A 14,167-nucleotide genomic window follows, 5' to 3' on the forward strand; every position below is an offset into this window, starting at 1 on the left:
ATTTGTGCACAGGCCTGGCTACAAAATAAAGTTGTAAGCCCGCCATGTAACTAGCAGGCAGCGGGAAACCGGGCAGATGCTATTTCATACACTGGTAACTGACTGACTGAAAACGTTATCTGTTCAATTGGTTATTGCCCATTGGTTACCTAGGCTGCTGTGGAGGAGGCCCTGGACAAGATTTGTAACTTGTTGCCATCCTCCGTCAGTACTGAGTGTGTCAACTTCGTCAACACATATGGTCCTGCCATCATCAAGCTACTCGTGGCGAACCTGAAGCCAGATGAAATTTGCAAAGAAATTGGCTTGTGCACACAGGGTAGGAACACATCACATTCATTAGACAAGTCAGATTTAGTTAAATGTAGCTTTCTCTTCCTCGTGAAGTGAGATGAAATTATTTCTTGTGGTCCTCAGTGCTGCAAACGCATGCCTAACATGTATTATGAAGACATACTTTATTGATTCTGTGACAAAATCATTTGTATTGTGTGATTTCACAGATTCAGACACAATTAATTCAAGTAATTTAGGATGTTCATTTCTTCACCATGTCCACAGAGCATTTCAACTTAGATATTTAGTTTCCAGGGAATGAGATCCAGAATCAGTTGATGTTAAATCTCTGACTGGAGTTCACCAAAACCACTCCATATGTATCTTCATGAAAAGACTGGGATGGAAGGTGGACTTGAAATATTTATGTACATATTAAAACTGTACATATTTGGGGAATAAGAAGATTTCCAGGTGCACATAGTTAGTTTTTGATAGAAATTAGACTCACTCATTTGTTGATATATTTTGACAAAATATATGATGATTGAACATGTCTGATCTATCTTTGACAGGTGTAAGGGCTGTCAAGCCTAAAGTTAGTGCTGATGTTGGCTGTATCGTCTGTGAATTTGTCATGACCACACTGGATTCTCTCATCTCTGCCAACAGTTCACAGGTAGGTAGTACATTTGTAGTCTCATTAAAGATCAGATTTGTTGACACTGAACAAGCTTGTCCAATATCTGAATCTCACAGACACATATGGCATCATTGTGCATGAGTCTAATAGGCAAGTATAGTATAATTGCTATATACAAATAGAGCATGACTGGGCATGAATCTCAGATAGACACAGTATGATTGTGCATGAATCTCACGGACAAGTATAATATTACTGGGCTTGAATATCTCAAACAAATGGGGAATGATTTGGCATTAATCTCATAGGCAGATGTAGAATTAGACTAACAGCTAGTCTCTGAAATGAACATATTTTACTGAAAAAACGTTCATAGTGAAAAAAAATAATATAATGAAATGGAGCCCTGAGACTTTCTTCATTTTCAGAAGGAAATCTAGACTTGCCACATTTTCTAGACTTGCGTGGGCTTTCTTGGATATATATACTTCTGGGTCTGTACGACAGACTAATGTAGAATGAGTAGGCTTGAATCTCAGGCAAATAGAGAATGATTGGGAACGAGTTTCACAGACTAATATAGTATGGTTGGGCATGAACCCCATAGACAAATAGAGTATGATTAGGCAAATACAAACACATATTAGTTGACTATTTTGATGCAGTACTGATATAAACCTGTGGATACATCAATATTGCATTTTTTCTGAGCTCCCAGACTTCTACATCCCGAAGGGTCTACTATCAAGGATATATTGGTGTTCTTTGGGGGGTTTTTTGGTCAGGATTGAAACCAAACTGTTTTAGAAATCAGACATCTGCTTTGACAAAATAGTTCATGCAAGCAACCGTCAGTGGTTGCTCAGAGTTCACCTGAAGCCATTTCTGGGGAGCTGCCCTGTTATAGTCACAGGGAAAGACTTGTAATGGATCAGTCAATCTGACATTGCTGAGGTTGTTTTCACATGAATTTCTGCTCTTTGAAAATTTTGGGCATGAGTTTTTTTTAGATATGCTTTCATACTTTCTTACAATGTCTGGTGCTGTTGTTAGTTTTATGCTGTTGCCCTTTAGTAGCATTGTCATAACCCATCTCTGCTAGAGAGTTTATCATTTTAACTTCCCATTACAGGCGGAGGTTGAAGCTGCGCTGGAGAAGGTGTGCTCTCTATTGCCAGCAACCATCAGTGCTGAGTGCAGTCAGTTTGTTGAGGAGTATGGTCCAGCTGTCATCAACTTACTGGTCAATAAACTGGACCCCAAAAGCGTCTGCACAACTCTGCGTCTGTGTACAGTCAGCAAGAGTGTTAAAGGTTAGTATGATAACAGTGAAAAAGTGAGTGAGTTTAATTTATGGTGGACTTGGCAGTATTCCAGCTCTTTGGTCATGGTCTATAAATAATTGAGTCTGAACCAGATAGTCCAGTGATCAACAGCAGGAGCGTCGATCTATACTATGGGGAAACGATGACATGTATGTCAACCAAGTCAGCGAGTCTGACCACCCAATCCTGTTAGTCCCCTGTTATGACAAGCATTGTCTCCTTTTTGTGGCAAGCATGGGTTTCTCAAGGCCTATTCTTACCCAGGATCCTCATGGGTGTAGTGTGATAAAAATAATAATTCATTTATTTAGCACCTGGTATTCATCTGACTATTTGCTCACTGGACTCTGTAATTAGACTCTGATTGTTATTACCTCGGGTAGCCCAAACTGCTTGTTGGGCACTCATTTTATGCTGGGTGAACAGAGGCAGCTGTGGGCAAACTCACTTGCCTTAGGTGCATCCACATGTGATTCGCTGTGATTGGTGATTAAAGGATTCAAGTCCTAGAAACTCTCAGGAGTCAGGCTGCCAGATACAGCCAACCCAGCGTTGCCTGTCCCGAGTTCTGCACATAGATCAACACACCACCACAATATAGTGGTCAAGCAGACTTTAATATGCAATTTTCAACATGGTGCTACCAGTATGGTACTCAATTCTGCAGGTGTTGCCTGTCTGCATTAGATTGGAACCTTTCATAAGATGCCTAGTTGTCAAAGGTGCCTAAATTCACAGTGTATTATTGCATTCCCAACCTGTACCAGAAACATGACTGGCAACTTAGAAAATGTTACCAGCTCAGAATGGATTTAACCAGACCAGTCACGAAGATATGGTGAATTTAGTCAGATGTATGGAACATCGAAATTTTTTACCAGACCATTGGGCTGGTTGGCTGTAAATTTAGACCTTCCTTCAGAAATCTGGACCCTCACAGGTGGTCAAATGGGCCTTATTTCATACACTGATTAAACCAAACTGAATCACTCCCATATTCATTGTTGATAATTCATGAAATCTAATTGACCATTGCCTGAGATATATGTGCATCATTTCAGTCTCAAAGAGTCTGTCATTCACACCAAAGACGGAGGTATCTGCAAGCCCGGAGTGTATAATATGCGAGTTTGTCATGCGTGAAGTGGACACTCTCCTTGGTGACAACAAAACACAGGTGAGTAGAAACACTACGGTTTTTATAATATGCGGTATGTACCTCGGGTAGTAAAATCTTCTGGACTTTTCACTGAACTTTAACACAGGGTTATCATCATATCTCATGATATGTGTTGATCACTATACCTTTTTAGCTTGATTAATGTCGGCAAAGTATCAGTACAGTTAAAGAAGTTTATGCTAAAAAGATATACACTGAGACAAAAACAATTGCAGTGAAGATGAAGAGTAAGATGTCAGAAAAGTCAACGTTCAACATTTAAAAGATCAGCATACTTCAAACTTAGCATGAAAATGATTATCCTCATATCTCTCTCTAGATTTTTGTTCCCCTGGCATGTAATATATATATATAGGGATATAGTCGATGCCTCGTCTGTCCGTCCGTCCGTCCGTAATCATGTTGTTTCTGGAGCATAACTCAGAAACCGTTCAATATTTTTTGACCAAAACTTGATAGATATAGTAGTCTCAGCCTATGGTTGTGCCTTTTTCAATTTACAGATTTTTGGCATTTATAATTTTTTTTTGTTTTTCCATGGAACATTTTGGCGTTAGTCTTATGGTTGGGTTGGCTTCGTTTCCGGAGAAGAATTAAAAAAACGTTCAATATTTTTCTGCAAAACTTGGTAGATATATCAATCAGAACCTAAAGTGGTGCCTTTTGCTATCTACAAGTTTTTGTGATTTATAATTTTCTCGGTTTCCATGGAAACAGTACAGACATAGCCTCAAAAGTGAGAGGTGTGTTTTGTTTCCGGAGCATAACTCAAAAACGTTCAATATTTTTCTGCAAAACTTGGTAGATATATCAATTTGAAACTATAGTGGTGCCTTTTGCTATGTGCAGCATCTTGTGATTTATTATTTTCTCGATTTCCATGGAAACATTTTGGACCAAGTCTGAAAAGTGAGAGGAGTGTTTCATTTCTGGAGCAGAACTCAAAAACGTCTTAATATCTGTCAGTAAAACTTGACAGATATGTGTGGCAGACCCCAAAGTGGTGCCTTTTGGTTTTTAAAGGTTTTTGTAATTTATTATTTTCTTGGTTTCCATGGAAACGTTTCGGACTTAGTCTCAAAATGGAGGGATGGGCTTCATTCCCAAAGCAAAACTCGAAAACCGTTTCATATCTTTCAACAGATCTTGGCAGATATATGAGACAGATGTTGATATTGTGACTTTGCTGATTACAGATATATGGCATTTATAATTTCCATGAATTCCATGGAAACAATTCAAACTTAGTCTAAAAAAACAATGAGTAACTGTCAGATGAGTTGTCCTTTCAAACATGTTGGGGGTGGGGGGATATGTCATCTTCTGATGACTCTTGTTTTGAATCTATACATACTCTGTTATCTGCATCTATATTTGTGTGATTATTGGGTCCCTTTCTGATTTAATTATTGTGCCCTTTCCTATGAGGTTTCTGTGCCTTTTCTCATTTAATTAATGTGCCGTCTGATGAAATTATTGTTCCCCTCCTAATGAGATTTTTGTGTCCTCCAGGCTGCAGTAGAGGCCGCTCTTGACAAAGTCTGTAGCCTCTTGCCAGGTTCTGTTTCACAGGAGTGCACTGACTTTGTCAATACGTATGGCCCTGCCGTCATTCAGCTTCTTGTCCAAGAGCTTGACGCAAGTGTGGTTTGCAGAGCCCTTGGTCTTTGCTCACAGACAAGAAACAAAATAGGTGCGTTATGCCATTCTAGACATTGTTCAAATCATTCGTAAGTACATGATGTACATTGCTGCTTCCAGTTTCTCCATCATTGCATTCCAGTGTTGAACGTCATAAGACATTGTAGCTCATTTATTTGAAGCATTTGAGTCAGCGTGAAACTTGAATGTACATATATTCACTGGAAATATGTACCTTTTAAATTCATTTCTTTGTTTCTACTGAAAAGGAAACAAAAGTTGTGTCCTGGTCATTTTGATTGCTGTGAAAACATAGGTATGATTTAGGTTTACTACAATAAAGATCGTTGGTCTGTGCGTAAGTGAGTGTGTTTACCTTTTTGCTGCTTTTTGCAAAATTCAAGCACTAACATGGTGGAAGTCACCAAAAATGGGCTCCACTCGTTGTGCCCATGTTGTGAATTGAACCCAGGTCTTTGGCGAGATGAGCAAATGCTTCAACTATGGGGCTACCCCACTGCTCTGGTTGTTAGGTTATATGACCAGGGAGATATTGTGTCTGACACAACCTTTGGAATGTACCTCAAGTGCTGCTTAATATCGCATTCTGGAATTCTGCACATACATAGTGACCCCAGTGGATGTGTGTGTGTGTGAACCTATGCTACTGTGATGCCATGTCTCAATTTAACACCCACACTCAAGACACTGTAAACCTATTCTAATAAAAATGTCTTGACATACGTGTAATGCATCTTTGTTACTTGATACAAAACCCCCAGTAGACAAAAAATCATTGTGGGAAGGTGTAGAGCATCACATTCTAGAATATTGCGCTTACATAGTGACTCCCATGGATGTGTGTATTTGAACGTATGATGGTTTAATAGTCTACTGTGATACCATGTCTCAATGTAACATCCCACACTCAAGACAAAGTGAACCTATTCCCCATCTGTGAACCGGGCTTGATACCAAGTGCTTTGTCTTTGGCCTGATTTGGCCAGAGATTGAACCTTCCTGGGCAGCCATTGTCCACAAGACAACAGACTTGGTTATCCAAAACTCAAATGTTGTGATGTGTTGCTCAGTGTAATGTATGAGACAGGTTTCCAAAATGACTGCAGTGTCTGTCTGTTATTTGTACACCAAATTATCAGGGATCTAACACTCACATATTTAATCATAGGCACGTAGTTTCGAATGCCCTTACTTTGAAGCCCATAGTTCAGTCCTCTTGTACAGTCAGTAACAATGCAAGTTTTACACTGACACCAGATGGTATCAACTGCTTGTATTCATCAAATAATGTCAGTTGTAAAGGCATCCAACTACCATTTTATCCATCATGTCGAATTTGTATGTACAGAGAACTGGATGTGTACTTGCAACATACATTGGCAGAGAATTGGAAAATACTAATATAGATTTGATAATCATTTTTGGGGGTATGATTTCATCATTAGACTTAGCAGTATGATCTGATGATCAGGCGTGATGAATGATCTGGTGATCAGGTGATAATATGATCTGATGATCATGCTTGATGGCATGATCTGATGATCAGGAGTGATAGTATGATCTGATGATCAAGAGTGATGGTATGATCTGATGATCAGGAGTGATGGTATGATCTGATGATCAGGAGTGATGGTATGATCTGATGATCAGGAGTGATGGTATGATCTGATGATCAGGAGTGATGGTATGATCTGATGATCAGGAGTGATGGTATGATCTGATGATCAGGAGTGATAGTGTGATTTCATGAAACTGGATTATTCATATGTGTGCTGGAATATTGCTGAACACCAACAGTAATGGAATCTCTGTATTTCAGTGCCCCTGAAGGTGAATGATGAAATCTGTGACCTGTGTGTGACCGTGATGAACTACGCTGATGCACTACTGAAGGAGAATGCCACTGTGCAGGATGTCGAGATGGTCTTGGACAAAGTTTGCAATTTTCTGTCAGCTCAGATGACAAATCAGGTGTGTGCTTGCAACATACAAACTGTGTTAATGTATTCTAGCGTCCACCGTTGTGCTCTTAAGAACTTGAAACTCCCGAGGGAGAATTTTTTTAGTTACAGGGTCTTCATATGTCCTATTTTACTTTTTATGTCTTTTTCCAGTGTTTGGCCTTTGTTAACCAGTATGCACCACTTGTCCTTGACCTTCTTGCCAGCGACATTGACCCCAGGCAAATCTGCCAGGTGAGATTATCTGATAACTAGTAACAACATGTTTATTACTCTTTTTATCATGTCCAATGAGATTTTTATAAAGTTTGACAAAAAATCTATCTAGTGCAACATGTCCTATTGTGGAATAGATTGCAAGTGATGTCATTTGGCGAGGCAATGTATTTTGATGGTAGGTTTCAGTAAGCCAAAAAATATAGACCACATCCACAAATGGATGACTGTCTTCAAGGACAGTACTCTCATATAACTAGTTTCATGGCAGAACATATTACCTATAGTGATCTGGAAGAATATCCTGAATTGTTTTGGAGTAGTGTAAATGTTTTCTGCTGGATTCATTTAATTTTATTCTATATAAACTGGTAAATGTTTCATGGTACGATAAATTAACTAGACTTGGGACCATGCACTCAGATTCTCACAAAATACTTGTTCCTTAGCTCTAAGAAGTCACAGAACAAAGGACGTAACATAGCCACAACATGAAATTCTGTTGTGTCCATTCCTGAAAGAAACGTTGTACAGCAAAGTGTGTTTGGAATTGGTAGTTTTGTTCAAAATGTGTTATATTTTCTTTTGTATAACCTTTGTAGTTGTAAACTGAAAGTTGAAAATTTTTGTGGCCATTCTCACGGTGTAAACTTGATGTGTTTAAACTGTATTGTGAACATGGCCTGCAATAGCTTATTAGTTGTTCCCCGCTGCAACGCGGAGCAGGGGACGGTGTATTCAGTGGCGTCTGTTCCTCCGCACATATTTTTGTGAACAAAATATCTCGTTAACTATTCTACCCAATACTTTAAATTTGGTGATAGCTTACGCAGACACCAGTCAGTTTTGGTGACCTTGACCTCATTTTCTAGGTCACCACGACACTTTGACCACTGTTTAGATTCTTGATCTCATGAAGTATTGTACGGAATATCTTCAAATTTGGCTACAAAATTTGGAGTTTTGCTGACCTTGATCTTATTTTCATTGTTCTTTAGCGTTGGGGGACATTGCCATATTTGTGGCAAGCACTTCTTCATTTAGCACTTTTAGATTTATGGTTATGTTTTATTTTCCTTTTTCTTTTTATTAATAATTTTGTCCCTTGTATTCAGAAAATACCTGAATAGCAATGCTGACAGGAGCTTTTTGTAAGTGCCTGCTAAATCATGTGATCGTCAGCAGTGTATTCCTGTTTGAAATTGTGTTAAGTCTTATGTTCTGTCTAACAGACCATCAGTTTGTGTCCAACCGGGCAGAAGGGTGTCCAAGACAAGCCCTACAAGTTGCTGGGTCAGGACAAGTGCTCATTTGGACCAAGCTTCTGGTGTGCCAGCAAAGATAATGCCATACAGTGCAATGTAAGTACCAGGATTGTTGTGCTGAAGTGTAACTGGAATACTTGGATTGTTGTGCATGATGAAGTGTAACTGGAGTACTTGAATTGTTGTGTGTGATGAAGTGTAAGAGTACTTGGATTGTAGTGTTTGATGAAATGTAATGGGTGTACTTTGATTGTTGTGTGTGATGAAGTGTAGCAGCAGTACTTGAATTGTGGTCTGTGATGAAGTGTTGCAGCAGTACTTGGATTGTGGTGTTTGATGAAGTGTAACAGTACTTGGATTGTGGTCTGTGATGAAGTATAACAGGAGTACAGTCAATTCTGATTAATCCGACTTCCTTTAATCCGATAATTGGCCTTATCCGACTCATTTGTCGGTAACAAATTGAATGAATGCTATTTACTCTTGTTATTCTGGAAGTTCTGTGTTCCGACACCGAAACACACAATCAACAGCTGACAGTCCTAATCACACAGTAATTAGTCATGTTAATCTGACACTGAGGTGAGCAGTGCGTGGGATCAATTAGCCTTGAATACACTGAGGGGAGCATCGCGTGGGATCAGTTAGCCTTGAATACACTGGCACATGTCACTCAATGTAACAAAAGTTAGACAATTTACAATGTTTAGTATAAAAATAATGAGAATGACATACCTTACACAGTCAACAAAATGTCTTGTTCAACACCAGGTAAGTGTCCGAGAGTAGAGATAATTAATTTTCTGTGATTGACTGGTGAACTTTGACTGACAGATGCGAATGCAAAAACGTCATATGATCCTGCTGTTAGATAATGCCTCCTCCCATACGGAGATTTGAATTATTATGGTCCTGTTTTCGACCATTGGTGTATTTGATGAACTGTAACAGGATTTGGATTGTCATACGTGATGAAGTGTAAGAGAAGTATACGATGAGGTGTAAGATGAATATTTAGATCGTAGTATGCAGTGATATGAGACATGAGTCAATGGTAACGCTATTGAAAAATAGAGGTAGTGGCCTTTGTTTTCTTATGGGGTTTTGCATGTCTTCAAAAGACACTGTAGGCCTGGAGTAGTGTGGTTACCAATTGTCCTTGTTGACAAAATTTAATGTGCACAGTTACATTGATCCTTGAAGATCCATGCTAGAAGTGATCTGCAGTAACCCTTGCTTGTCGTAACAGGTGACCAACAGGATTTGGTGGTCAGCCTGGCTGTCTCGGTTGACACATCTCATCATATCCCATTTGCATAGATCGATGCTCATGTCGTTGATCAATGGGTTGTCAGGTCCAGACTTGGTTATTTACAAATTGCTTCCATATAGCTGAAATATTGGTGACTGGGGCATAAATTTAAATTCACCCAGAGCTTACTCCCCTAGGTGTGCCAGAGACCTAGGAATCCTGTTTACCCTCATTAGGCCTCTGTCAGCACCGGACATGTGCTCTTAAGTTTCACTCTATGTATCATAGCATAAGATATGGTCTTTCAGCCAAGTCACACCGACATGTTTTGATATGGCATTAATACTCTATGAAACTGCATTAAACAAAACTCATTTACTCATGCACTCCCTCCCTCACCCTTCATTGTGTTTCAGGCCATGGAACACTGCCAGAAACATGTCTGGAACTAGACTTGAGCCAGGAGCAGGAACACAAGGAAAGAGAAATTCAAGCTCAGAAAATTTTACTCACTTCAACAATTGGATATTTTGTATTAAACTAACCATTGCCAGCTAATGGATGCAATTTACTGTTGTGTTCCAAGAACCCATGGAAAGTGGATAAATCAAGGAGATTATTAGATCCTTAGATACATACGTATTTTGTGTTACATGCTAGATGTTTCCTTGTATCATTGTGTTTCCTAGAACCAGTGGAAGGTATCAAATCCTTCAGATTACAAGATACTTACTTTTATTTGCATTGAGTGCTAGATTTTGCTTTGTATTATTAGTCTCAACACTGTTCAGCTGAGATATAGTTGTAAGGACATACTTTTAGGTGATCACGGACATGAACTTTCCTTGTTTACATTGTCGGTATACTTTATAAAATTTAGTTCTTTACAAGAGTGGAATCTTAACATGAGGGTATGTTTTCATGGAAATTTGATTTTGATATAATTCCAGGTTTGTTTTGAAAAATTGTAGCGTTTCCCATTCCAAAATGTCATGCTGATTGTGTTTTGAAGATTTGTGAGGTTTTTTTTATTAAGTTAAGTTTAAAAGGTTTTTTTGTTACAAGAGTGGAAAATAGTAGAATTATGTTTCGGTTTGTATATATTTTGAAAATAAAGTCACTTTGTATTTTACTGTATTCAGTAATTTAACATTTTTCCAGCTGTATTGTTATGAAATTATACATTGGTCCTTGTGGTGTGTTTGGTGCATTGATTTGATACTATGTTATTTTCATATAAGTCATGTACATATCAGTTTAATGTCTCTAGAACTGCAACGAGTAGAATCTATTGTGAAAATTATGCAAAACAGAATAAGTGAACGTATAGGTTGTTCTCAATTCTTACCTGTCAGAGGGAAACTGTATATATTGCACTATTTTTATAAAATGAGTATTGTAGTTAAAGTTCATTATTTTAATGGGCTACAAAGTGCATGGGCATGACAGCCTGAGGAACAGTAAATACAGACATTAATTATGTTGAAAAAAACATCAGTTTTGAAAATTTTTGTAAAAGATGCAGGAAGTGAATTACTTCCGGAGATGACAAATCACATAAAGAAAACAATACAGCCTTGTCTCATTATCCAGAGGTGAAATGGCAGCGGGTTTGTCATTTGCATCACCAGGAAACATGGACCATTATTGTACAGATGCTATTTACCACCATATGAATATCATATTGTTTAAGTCTGTGCATACACTCTTAACTGTTGTACATATTCTTAAGGCCCTAGTTAGGTGGTTAGTTTGCCCATACTCGAAAGATGTTGAAGGACAACCATGGCATGATAGATGTCATATGAAGAAATGTGATGGGTTTTTTAGTTCTGTAAGGCCAAGCACACAATTGTTGTGGTTCCGATTACACCTTTTTAGGATAGGGAGGATTTATATTTTACATTTTTTGTAGAAGTAAATTACAAACTAATAATACATTTGCCAGTGTGTAGCTGTTTATTAAGTCGAGCTTGTAGCCATCATATTGACTCTGTCAATGAATGTCCAGATGGAAGTCTGTTTTCGTTAGGGACAGTGTGGACAAACCAACTATTTTAGGAGGGCATTGGTGTGTTCTCATAGTATCATATATACATTTACCTGTTCTGTCCAGATAATTGTTTTATATTGAGTTTTGAGTTTGCATTTGGAGAGAAAAGATTTACATTTATGTGCCATCATAGGCTCCAACATGCCTTTGAAATAACCCATATTAAGAACATATAAACTAGAAACATGTTTGGATGTATTGCAATATCCTGTGTTTGAAAATTGTATTCTCCACATATTAAATTTACACCTGTGCATGTATTTTGGTGCAAAAAAAGATATTTTAAGTTATTTATTACTTGTGGATATTTGTGGTTGGTTTTAAGGATCATGACTTGTTTAGTGTGAATGAGCCATTGCTTCTGTTTGGGTTCAGTTCTGTAAAAGCAGCTTGGAGTGAGTAACAATGGTGTTTTAACGCTATAACACCTGATGGTGGAAGCTAGTACACCTGGTGCCCATAAGAGTACAAGTCCAGTTCATTTACAATAAACAAGATGTCCTGAACGCCAGGTATGTATGGACTAGATGTCAAATAGGTTATTCCATGATGAGTAAATCAAAGTTCTGAAAGTCTTTAGCAAAATATTTTCCCTTTCTTTTCAATAAAGAAAACATTCCTTCATGAGACTTATGTTTTCCATGACTTGCTAGCATTACTTCCAACTACTTCTCAAGACTCGGTTATCTGGTATTGCCATACAACCTGCGATACGAGATATGTCACGACACTACTTTTTAGTCATGACAATATACTGCCAAAGTGTTGTATACTTCAGCTGCAATATGCTATTACTCCCAATAAAAGGGTGGTGATATGAAAGGTATCAACTTCATGTTGATAGCATGAGCATGCTATGTCTGACAAAGTAATTCATGCAAGAATTTCTGGGAAAACTTTACTTATGAAATGAAAATAAGTTAGTTTGTATTTTAATCCTCAAACAAAGGACAGTCTTTTCTCTTCACAGGTGTCCTGATTTGGTAATATTCAAAGTTAAACATTGATGTATCGTGGCTCATTTGAAGTAATGTTTTGGGATACATTTACAACAATGTAAAACTTTGTATCGAATCATTGTAGTGGCAGTCTGTGCATTCATCATCACACTACTAGTTAGTACCAGTATTTTAGTCTGTTATTACCCATTCAAATCTTGTTTTTTCGGGGGTTTTTATTTTCTGTGTCATTCCCTGTTAGTGACAGATGTTTGCCTTTGTTATTCCCCTCTGCTACTTTTTCCCTAGTCTTTGTTTTCCCCCCCATGTCTCTATTTTATATATTAGCTCGTATTTCTGTAGTCTTTGTTATTCACCTTTCTCCCTGTTATTCATCTTGGCTCTTCTTTTCCTTGTCTTTGTTTTCCCCCCCATGTCTCTATTTTATATATTAGCTCGTATTTCTGTAGTCTTTGTTATTCACCTTTCTTCCTGTTATTCATCTTGGCTCTTCTTTTCCTTGTCTTTGTTTTCCCCCCCATGTCTCTATTTTATATATTAGCTCGTATTTCTGTAGTCTTTGTTATTCACCTTTCTCCCTGTTATTCATCTTGGCTCTTCTTTTCCTTGTCTTTGTTTTCCCCCCATGTCTCTATTTTATATATTAGCTCGTATTTCTGTAGTCTTTGTTATTCACCTTTCTCCCTGTTATTCATCTTGGCTCTTCTTTTCCTTGTCTTTGTTTTCCCCCCATGTCTCTATTTTATATATTAGCTCGTATTTCTGTAGTCTTTGTTATTCACCTTTCTCCCTGTTATTCATCTTGGCTCTTCTTTTCCTTGTCATTGTTTTTCCCCCATGTCTCAGTTACACCTATCAGCTATTATTTCCCAAGTCTTTGTTATTCACCAGTGTCCTTGTTTTTCATATCAGATCTTAATGGTCTGTGTTTCTGACCCATGTCTCCATTGCCTACATTCTTTTATATGCATTTGTTAATTTCATCATCTCCACTGACAATGTGATATGTGTACCAAGTAAGATTTCCCATTTCATAATTTTCCACGTGATTGTACAACTATTGTCTACTAATTACTTTACTAGGGGAAGGATGTTATTATGTCCCACGCCCACAGGATGACTTAGATTAATTGTAGTACTGTAAGTGGGCAAGTCAGGAGCATGGACATCAGTGATGTAACAGGTTTTGCTTGGTTGAACCCCATCTGATGTCAGCTGTCAAGTCATCATTCCCTCACATGTCCAACATGTGACAGTTGATGTAAATGTCATGTTGTTTGTGTCAGCCTGTCAAAGTAAGATCATGGATGGTTATCAGTTGTCTCTGCACAAGACCTCAAGACAGCTGCCCCTATTGTATTGGTAGTTTACTTTT

At 38.1% G+C, this 14,167-nt stretch overlaps 1 protein-coding gene across 1 annotated transcript in view; it reads left to right on the forward strand.

Moving 5' to 3' along the window:
- Window positions 1–12,455, forward strand: part of LOC137285084 (prosaposin-like) — a 34,131-nt gene extending 21,676 nt beyond the window's left edge. Inside the window, exons 11-19 of the mRNA XM_067817290.1 lie at window positions 154–319; window positions 852–955; window positions 2,052–2,232; window positions 3,306–3,421; window positions 4,937–5,117; window positions 6,906–7,057; window positions 7,201–7,281; window positions 8,496–8,624; window positions 10,197–12,455. Of these exons, the coding sequence (XP_067673391.1) occupies window positions 154–319; window positions 852–955; window positions 2,052–2,232; window positions 3,306–3,421; window positions 4,937–5,117; window positions 6,906–7,057; window positions 7,201–7,281; window positions 8,496–8,624; window positions 10,197–10,232 (1,146 nt within the window). The 3' untranslated portion in view covers window positions 10,233–12,455. The remainder of the gene's footprint in view (window positions 1–153; window positions 320–851; window positions 956–2,051; window positions 2,233–3,305; window positions 3,422–4,936; window positions 5,118–6,905; window positions 7,058–7,200; window positions 7,282–8,495; window positions 8,625–10,196) is intronic.
- The last annotated feature ends 1,712 nt before the right edge of the window (window positions 12,456–14,167 follow it).

Source organism: Haliotis asinina, chromosome 5 (assembly GCF_037392515.1).
Source record: "Haliotis asinina isolate JCU_RB_2024 chromosome 5, JCU_Hal_asi_v2, whole genome shotgun sequence".
In the NCBI taxonomy this organism is placed as follows: Eukaryota; Metazoa; Mollusca; class Gastropoda; order Lepetellida; family Haliotidae; genus Haliotis; species Haliotis asinina.